This window comes from Diachasma alloeum, unplaced genomic scaffold (genome assembly GCF_001412515.2).
Source record: "Diachasma alloeum isolate Michigan unplaced genomic scaffold, Dall2.0 Dall_scaffold_00196, whole genome shotgun sequence".
Lineage (NCBI taxonomy): Eukaryota > Metazoa > Arthropoda > Insecta > Hymenoptera > Braconidae > Diachasma > Diachasma alloeum.
In genome coordinates this window covers 1310133-1320685 of record NW_021680361.1, presented here as the reverse complement: position 1 = coordinate 1320685, position 10553 = coordinate 1310133, and the positions used below count along the sequence as shown (strand labels likewise).

At 35.0% G+C, this 10553-nt stretch overlaps 1 protein-coding gene across 1 annotated transcript in view; it reads right to left on the bottom strand.

Moving 5' to 3' along the window:
• Positions 1-10198, bottom strand: part of LOC107048690 (organic cation transporter protein) — a 39653-nt gene extending 29455 nt beyond the window's left edge. Inside the window, exon 1 of the mRNA XM_015272004.1 lies at positions 9645-10198. Within this exon, the coding sequence (XP_015127490.1) occupies positions 9645-9955 (311 nt within the window). The 5' untranslated portion in view covers positions 9956-10198. The remainder of the gene's footprint in view (positions 1-9644) is intronic.
• Positions 10199-10553: the final 355 nt, after the last annotated feature.

The window sequence follows — 10553 nt, the reverse complement described above, 5'->3', positions numbered from 1 at the left end:
GCCTCGTGCTGCTAACTTCACACTCATCGCAAACCTCCGTCTACGGTCCTAATGACACAATATACTATTATAGAAATTTATTGATTCGATCCGGAAATTCACTATTTGTCTCGCACTTTTTCTCCGATATAGAGTGAAAAAGTCCTGCAAACAGGGATAGCCATATCTATAAATTATAATTACTATTAAATTATAAAGTAGTCAATTAGTTAACATCACTCTTAAATTCCAATTATTGAAGTAATCATCAATTTAAGTAGTCAAATTTCGAATTATTCATTAATCAGTAATTGAGTTGGGAAGATTGACGATTATTTGGATAACAGAAAATTTCTTATGAGAAATTCATTATTATCTACTTAATAGAAAATTTATAGTTTCATATATTTAAATATTTAATTCATCATCAGTTGGACATTTAGATTATTAATTATTTTACTATTTTTTAATTTAGATTAGTATATTTAAACCTTGTTCAATGAAAGTCGGAAATTCTTTCAATTTTGAAGAATCGAAAGATTAATGGCCATCTCTGGCTGAAAATCGAGTTTACTTGACTTATTCGGTAACTTTTCCCCAACTTTTTTCTCCGTGTATAAATGTAGAATGAAAAGAATTCCAACTTTAGAAAGCTTTATTTCTCTTTGATTCCATAAATGAATTTATAAAGAGAAAGAAAAGTCCCATCATCAATTTCCTCAATGACTTTATGAATCTTTCCCGAAAAGTAATCTTCTCCAATTTGACTTCATTTTTTAAATTCTTTTCTAACGAGATAAAATATAGAATTTAGTTCAGGCCGAAGGGCTATTCACAGGCGTAATCATGGTGTCACTCACTAATGTAATCAATTGTAATCCCAGTGAAATCAATGTAATCATTGTAATCACATGATTACCATATTCGTAATCAAATTTTGGTAATCAAGTGGTATTCATTTGTAATCACTACAATCATTGGTAATCAGTGTAATCTTTCGTAGTTGCTCCTAGTGAGACCGTGAATTTTGTTTTTGAATTTTCGAGCGCGTCATTTCTACCAACGGTAAGTCTCAGGGATCCCTGGATCAATTTTTCTTGGAATCTCAGATGTTTATGGTTCAGAACCTCGCATACACGGAGATAAATGTTCAGTAAAAATTACGGAACTCACAATTCACTCACTGATTACGGAATCAACTCAGAAAATTTAAGTGACGGTATTGTAATTTTTCACAGAAGATTCAGATAAAAATTACGGAACTCACAATTCACTCACTGATTACGGAATCAACTCAGAAAATTTAAGTGACGGTATTGTAATTTTTCACAGAAGATTCAGATAAAAATTACGGAACGCTCGGAAAAAATTCCGTGACAATTTCGTAAAATTTCTTACAACCACATTTCGCTCCGGAATTACGGAAAAGATACGTAATTTTTATTGAATATTTCTCTCCGTGTAGACAATGCGTTTTGCACAGAGCATTTGTCCGTACAAAATTGATTCAATAGAGTTAAAATTTCTTCTTATTCTGGAGAACCAACGACTGAATTATTTCTGAATTATCTGCTAGTAAGTTTCATTCTCCATCAATGGTAGATATTCAGTAAATTTATTTTGATGATAGCACTTAATTTTTTGATGGAGTAATGGAAACTGCATTCCTCTGTTCTAATTCCCGCCCCTGCTTCCTCATTTCTTTGCAGGTTCTAATAATTAATTATTCCTTCAATTCATATCTAATAAGAGGCCATTGTTGGTGATTTCAATGATTACAGATGTTTGGTAATGACAGAATGTAATCCACGAAATCATTTGTGATTATGTAATCACATTCTGTGCTCTTGGTAATCACGGTTATCACATAGGCAATGGTAATCAGTGTAATCAGTCCCGTAATCCTGGGTAATCGATTACATTTTGTAATCGCGGTGTCACCCAATTCGCCTGTGAATAGCCCCTCGGTTCAGACTTCAGAAAGTTTGAATAATGACGCAGAGAAAAATCGATAATTGACTAATTGTCGATTTTCCATCATTTTTGTTTCTTTTTTTGCGGAAAAACTTCTCGAAATTCCATGTGATGTGATGTCTTTCACGTATGAAAAGAATATTCATTCCAAATTCAAGGTAAAATCTCAAGTCAATCTACTCAAGACTCGATAATTTTCACACTCTAGTGGTCACAGCAATTTGCTTCAATCTCAAATTCTGTATTCATGTCGACATGACCGTCGGGCTGTCCAGTTTATACCAGAAATTGTGGGTGTGACATTTAAGCGGATCGCAATGATGAGGAAAATTTTGAGGGTGTGATGGTGAAAAGTTCAGGGGAAATCAATAGAGATTATTTTTAGCAGGCAGCGAATTTTCAGGGCTTGGAAAATGTCCACGAGCAATGGTCTAGAAATTTGAGAAGATCAATCCACGTGACGAGATAATTCCACAAATCCAGAAGACGTTCTCGTCTTCAAAATTGAACTTGCAAATCTATTTAGAAAAATAAGAAATGTTGCCCAGAACTTGTGAAGAGGAAGAATTATTATATTGAAGCAGATTCAATAGACTTCTTCTCAGTTTTCACTTTTTGTTTTCGTTACAGAACTCTTTTCACGGACTGAAATAAAATATTTAGATACAACCTCAAGGGTTTACTGATTGACATTGAGGCTGATAAAGAGACAGTTGAACCATGAAAAACAGTGTGAGAACTTCGGGGAAAAAATATTACCTAGCCACGACTTGGATTCCGATGGGCGATCAACGTGATAGAAGAGATGATTTTTTTGTTAATGAGTTGAGTTGTCTAGGACTGTTTGTCTCCATTGATGTTCAGATATACCATGTGCCTATTTGGGGTGAGTTGTTGATGAAAGTAGGAGATTTTCAATTGAAACGAGAATATAAGGGTGATTGAATCATTTTTCGTTGATCGTGGAGAGCAAAGGGAAGATAGATCACACAACATCATTTCCATATTATAATATACGAATATGTGTATTGATATTCATAGCATATCATTCTTTATTATAAAAATCCCATTGCGATCTTTTCATATTTCTATCGAGATGAATAGACTCATTGTTAGAAGTTGAAACCCTCAGAATAGTTTCTGGATTTGCAATTTTTATGTTCATGTCAGAACTTTCTTCACGAACTAAAATAAAGTATTTGGATTGAAACAATGAAAATATGCGAGATTAATAGTGAATTTTACTCCGTTGGCCCGGGAAAATTTACTAAACGTGAAGGTGATTTGTACCGAAACTGTAAAATTTACCCTGCATCCCATCAAAAATTGTCTCAGTGAACGTGAATAATTGTTCCAATTTTTCGTATCATTTTTCTGATAACGGAGAATGATTTTTATAAAAATTCACTTCCGTCCGTCCTAGTGATGCCGTGAGACGCGAGAAAAACGAGACGAGAGACATGACGAAACGAGACGAGTCATTCGAGACAATGACAGAAACGAGACGAGACAAGAAAAGCCGGTCGAGAACAAGAGAAACAAGAGGCGAGACGAGGGTGGAAAGAGGCCCCCCCTCTCTGCCCCTCTGTGCATTTTTTCCCGTGCAAATTGGATTGTAGCGACGAGATAGGGCGAGACGAGACGAGAGAATCTCTCAATTCTCGACAAGACGAAAGAAGGAATTGCTCTCGTATTTCGATACGAGACGAGACAAGAGAATAGTTTCCTGACAACGAGACGAGACGAGAAGGTGTAGTTTCTCGTCCCGTCTCGTCTCGCGGCATCGCTGGTTCGTCCCCATGACCTTCAGACGAGGAGAAAACAAACAATCTCCTGCCAGTGGGACATTTTACTAAACAGGAGGATAATTTTTGCATCCATAGAGGTATTTTTTGACCGAGAAAGTCGTAAGATATCTACTAAAAACCAGTATTGCGTCCGAATGAAAACTTTGCAATCGTTCGATTTTCGGATTTTCTAATTTTCATTGGAAATGATGTAGAATGGTCTGAAACGTAAAAATACGAAGTTTGACGACCATGTCTGTATGTTAGTCCCTCCACCGACACTTTTAGAAAATCGAGTAATAAATTGACTAAAAAAATTTTAAAAAATGTGAAATTTTGTCAGATTATAGGTCTTAATAAGGACTAACTCTGTGGACAAGGTCATCTCGATCGGTCTAATAGTTCTTGAGAAAAAGCGACTTGTTTTTAAATCGTTTTTCTCAAATATCTCCAAAAATAATGAACCGATTTTAATTTTTTTTCAAAATACTCGTCTCAATGCCTCCTATCTAGATCAATCGGAACTTATAAACCCGTCCCGGCAAAGTTTTCGAGATATTCCCATTTTTTTTTTTTTAATCGTTCGCTCTCCCGCCTCCTTAAAAATTAAGATATCAACTTGTAAATTTGACACGACCTTCCTCTTATGATAACAACGGTTTGTATTTCAGATGGGCTCGATCGGATTAGTAACTCTGGGGATATTCAACTTTTTTTGAAAATCTATACATGCAATATCTCCAAAACTACGAACACTTTTTCGCTTCCGAATGGAAGCTTTTTTTTTCCAAGTACTCGTCCCAATACCCCCTATCTACATCAATTGAAACCTATATACCTGTCCCTGCAAAGTTTTCAAAATATTCCCATTTTTCCATTTTTTTGAAAAAATCGTTCGCTCTCTACCCTTCACAAAAATTGAGATATTACCTTGAAAATTTGACACGATCTCCCTCTTATGGAGCTCAGAGGAAATTCAAGGAATTTTGTGGAAATTCGAAGAACTGATTAGGATTTTTATTGGTTTCTAATCTGATGATTAAAAAAAAGCAATTTTTCTATAACACATTATCTTGTATAATTTTCAATTGATCGATTCTTCATGATACACTTATCTTATTTTTCAATATAATGGCTATGGATCCATTCGAAAGCTGACTACCAATGGCATTGGTAGAAATGAAAAATAAAAAAGACAACTAACGCATGTAGTAATGGTCAAATATTTTCTGCCGAATAGGCTCGGTCAACTGCTTGTTTTTTCTCTGAATTACATTTTCCTCCAGATTACCATTCGTATAATAAAATTTGTCACGATTTTCGAGGTAATTTTTAACCACCTTTTTTCTCCGTGTACAATAGACGATTGTTCTGATTGTCAAATAAAACTATAAGGGTTGATACCTTTTTCGTTAGTCATACAAATCGTTCGCCCTTTAAAAATCAATTCCTCATATTCTCTTCTTCGTTCACAAAGGTATTCACCGTTGAAAAAAGTGGGCGCATCACCTTGGCTCCCTCTCCCTCCGACATTTGTTTATCGTTTCAAACACTCCCACAACATATAAAACTTCATATTCCACGTAACGACCCGCATTTTCCTTCATTAAAAACCAATATCAACGTCCACCACAGCGTAAGTAAATTGCCAATAAAATTAGCATGCAAGTGAAACAAGGCGAAGTAAAAATAAGAAAATCGATACGTGTTATAAAAATATCCATCGGGGGATTATCATCGTCGTGTGGGAATCCACAGTTTTGCAAGTTCAGATTATGAGAATAAGGCTATTGTTTCACTGATGCAATAAATGTCATTTTTACGTAGAATCCAGTTATTCCGCCTGGATTAATTCGTCTCCGTAATTCATTGTTTTGAATAGAAATGAGTATCAAGTGCAGAAAAAATTTGAAGTCGTACAGACGTACAATATACATAAAGTATAACATAAAATATACTTGATTCAAGTGTATTTTATACTCAATTCAGGTTTTTTTTTCCATGCATGCTCACATATAGAAAAGGTCGCCAAACTTCGTATTTTTACGTTTCGACCATTGTACATCATTTCCAATGAAAATTAGAGAATGTTAAAATTAGAATAAAAATTCGATATCGAATATGGATATTGTTGTCAGTGTCAAACTTTTGTAATGAATAATTTATGTTTCTGCGTGCCCGAAATGGCGCATCATACCAAAATACCCTAGTCAAATAAGAGACTATTGTTTTAAAAAGTCATTGAAGAACCAATGATGGACCAATTGATGGACCAATTTCTTGCACTCATTGAAGTTAGAATACATGGGAAAAATTATCAATGATGAATATTTTTTTTTGACTTTTTGAATTTATTTTTCCTCGTTACACTGAACGACTCAAATATGGAGTTTATTCATACTACTTTAATTGGAAGTGAGCGTGCAGTGGAATAATGCATATCAGACATGCACACGATCAACTCAAATGTATTTCTGGGAAAGTAATCGAGATGTTTTAATTGACTTTAATTCGACCTTGAAATGATATTCATTAGGGATGAGAATAAAGTGATCGAGAAATGTGTGTGATGATAATCATCAAATCTGGGATATTTTGGGAGCAATTCGATTGATCCCGAAGAATTTCCGTAGTTCCACGTATGAAAAAATTCAATAGAAAAACTTAGCAAATTCGCTAGAATTCTATTGGGACTCTATTGAAATTCTAGGGAATTCTCGTTAAAATTCTGTTTGTTTTATGTGCTGATTCGATGATATATTTGATATGCTTGGACATGCATTTTTCAAGTTTTTTTCACTCGGATCCTGCAATGCAAAATAAATCAAAATATAGCTGAAAAAATGTAGAAAATCACCCAATGCCCAATAATTTCAATAGAAAAAAGCTCAAGGAAAAAATTCAAATATCAAAATCGAAATCTACTGACTTTTTCCTATCAAATATCTGATAGAATTTACGCAAAAAAGAAATAGAATTTACTAGCGAATTCGCTAAGGTATTCTATTGAATTTTTTCATACGTGTTCCGATAGCTCCAAATAGGTAATGTAATTAGTAATTAATTTCATAAATTTTCTTTCAATAATTCCATTCGGAAGAACAAAATAAGTCTTCCTTTTATTTGAAAACAAAACTCAATTATCAAACTTTCCATTCATCAAACTATGAGTTGAATGATATAATAACCATTAGCTGTTGTATTAACCTTCGCACCGCAATGTCAGTCTGTGAGACCGCTATCAAAACTTTCACAGTGTGTAACCATTGATAAATGTTAGAAAAGAATTTCAAACTTTCAGTAGCTTCCTATTTCATCGATTCCAATCAATATAAAACACTGAGCGCACTGTTAAACATTTTCGTTTGAATTTTCCGTGCCAAACTCCGGAAATTTTTGTCGCGTTCAAGTTCCACTGAAATTTCAGAAAATCTTGTCATTGAAAAATCAAATATTCCATTAATTTTTTGTTTAAATGATCTGGAAATCAATAAAATACTTGATTTTTCAGTTCAATTATTCTGTAAAAATTCAGAAAAATCAGGAAAATTCAGAGAAATTTAAAAATTCGTGTCATTTTGTTTCTCAATATTCATGTTCCATTCAAAATTCAATCAAGTAGTGAAATTTCTATCTCACTCCCACTGAAAACTCATGAATTTCTGGAAGTTCTACTTAAAACTCGAAATTTCATAACCATTTTTTCGCTAAATCCAATTCAATGTCACTCTCATAAAATTTAATTAAATTACGCTCATACATTTTGCTATTTCTTCTCAGCCCTTCCTTCTTTGACACTTTCCCATTTTAGCCCTCATTTAAACCTTCAGTTACAAAAGTATTGATTCATTCACTCAAACAAACGGCAAATGCGAGCCCAACGGAGTAGTCTGACAGACCGCGGGGTACAGTAGCCGTGCGTTTTCGGGGGCGGTGGGGGTGCAGTGTAAAGGTTGATTCTGCATGCAGAAAACGAAAACGATTGAATTTCATCGATTATTTAGCCAACCACTGTTGAAAAACGTTGTTACATGCAGACATACGCCCGGACACGGTCTAAAATTTGCATTTTTGCACTTTTTGGATCATAATGGGTCGATATAACATGAAAACTCCAATAGTTAAGGATATTCAAGTACTTTGGCTATTTTTGTTCCAGTGAAATGCTTTTTTTCTTTTGTAAAAGAGTTTCCGGACATTTTACAATGATTTTATTATTTAAACTTTGCAGGTCCGCATTTGAATCTCGATATTGAACCGTTGGAAAACATTTTAAAAATCTGAAAAAAATTGAAAAGTTTACTTTTGGGGGAAAATTGATGAAATAATTTTAAAAATACAATTTCCGAAAATTACGAGGACTTTTTCATCCAACTTTTATGATTTTTGTCCTGATGAGAACATTTAATTCTAGACATGTTGGCGATTTGAATGATAGGGGTTTTTTATTCTTTTTCTTCCGAATAGAAGCCCTGTATTCGACAGATTTTCCGATTTTATAATTTTGATTACAAATGATCTAGAATGTCATAAAACGTGAAGAAATGATGCTTCTAGTGTCATATCTGCGTGTATATACGTGACAACTTGAGTTTTTGATGATTAATTGTTGGGTAAGTCAACATAAATGCAGGGAAATTTGTAGATGAAAATCTGAAATTTTGTATCGTTGTAGCTATGATTGAGCTCAACTTTGGCGCGCTGTTTCAGCCCGATCGGTCCAGTAGTTCCTAAGATATAACAACTTGTTTAAATTTCGTTTTTCCTCAATATCGTAAAAACTACTGCACTGGTTTTAATGTTTTTTTTTTCAAAATACTCGTCTCGATGGCTCTATCTAGATCAGTCAAAATTTTTTGTACCCATTCATACAAAATTTTCAAGATATAGTCATTTTTTCGTTTTAAAAATGTTTTCATTCTTGTGTGCACGATAACTTGAGAAAAAATGAAGATTAAGAAGCAAGTTGAAATTTCGTATGATTATAGCTCTTACAATACTCAAGAATTCGATTTTTCTATACAATTTATTCTATTGAAAAAATTCTATAGAAAATATCCAAAGAGAATAAGGATATATAAAGAACAATCGAATTCTATTGATTTTTTCTATCGAACATTTCAATAGAATCGGCCAAAAACTAATAGAAATTTCAATAGAAATCCCATAGAATTTTCTAAGGAATTCGCTGAGTTTTTCTATTAAATTTTGTCGCGCGTGCAAATTTGCAAAGTTTAAATAATGCAATCATTGTAAAATGTCAGGAAACTCAGGGTCAAATGCGGTACAAATCGAAGCTCTGATGTTCCATAACAACAGTAGAAAATCATTTCACTGGAGAATAGTGATGCCGCGAGACCTTTTACGAGACAAAACTGGAGAGATGATCTCGTTCTCAATGAACACGGAAATCATTGCTCTCGTCTCAGTCGCGAAATACGCAATATCGACTCATTTCGTGACGACTCCGAGTCAATTTATCTCATCTTGGTCGCAAGTTTTTTGTGTTTTTTAAAATAAAATCTCGGTTTTTGTCTTGGTTTGTCTCGAGATGAAATAAATTGACTCGGAGTCATCACGACAGGAGTCGATATTACGTATTTTGAGACTGAGACGAGAGCAAAGACTTCCATGTTCATTGAGACCGAGATCATCTCTCCAAAGTTTTGTCTCGTGATGTCTCATGAAATGTCTTGCGGCATCACTACTGGAGAAAAAATAGCCAAAGTAGTTGGATATCCTTAATGAACGGCGTCGACCTCCCATCAACGCAATTAACAATCTCCCTACCCCTGCCACTGATGCTGGACCATAAACCCGCTCAATCTTCGCGATGAAATCGAGCATCAAGATCGATATCAAGATTAGTGACAAACCTACGTCCAATCTCCCTCATCATCTCACCTCTGTTCATCGGTGAGATTCTCAAGCCCGGGCACTCGACACCAGTGATCGGGTGGCACGAGAGTAATAAATATCTGACTGAAGTAGACCCACGCCACGAAGAAAGCGAAAGGGATCATGAGGACGAAGAGAATCTTCTGGTAGAGTCCAAACTCCCCAACGTAGGGCAGAAGATCATCAAAATCCATTTCCACTGTCTCATCTTTTCCTTTCTTCTCCGTTTTTTCAACTCCCTCGAGGGTTATTGTTTTCGGGTCAATGGGACTCTGATTGGCAACCTCATTACCCTCCGGGGCCCCATTAGCCTCCATGATTAATTGAGATTTAATTAATTGATTAATTCTAGAAATCGAGTTTTTTTAATTTCGGGAGTTAATTTATTCTATCCGGAATATGAATTTGCTTTCACTTCACTTGGACTCTCACTCTTTTCACAGACTTCCATCTCACTTTTTAAATCTGTTTTTTGAAAATAATTTTTTTTTTCGGCGGTTCGAGGGAATCACGAATTCTCAGCTGGACTGCAACGAATTATGTCTCTGTAACTCCACTGCTTCGCCTCGACTCGTGCTCGCTCTTTATCGGCACGGGTACTAGGTGATTTTCCCCCACCCTTGGGTCGTCAACATGAAAGACTGAATTCAGTGGTCTCCGGGGATTATTGAAGGTAAGGTGACGGGGTTCATTGGGCGAGGTGATTGTCAATTCGTTTTTTATTGGTTTTTCGGGTTGTGGGGCTGATGATTGGGATTTTCTGGGAGGAGTCGATGTCGGAGCTTTCATTGGAGCTTTCGCTGACCTACGTTGACAATTTTTATTTAATTATTCTATTATTTGATCTCTGAAGGTCTCCATTTCGACACGTATGAAAAAATCGTATAGAAATTTTCTATACAGATTGAGTATAGA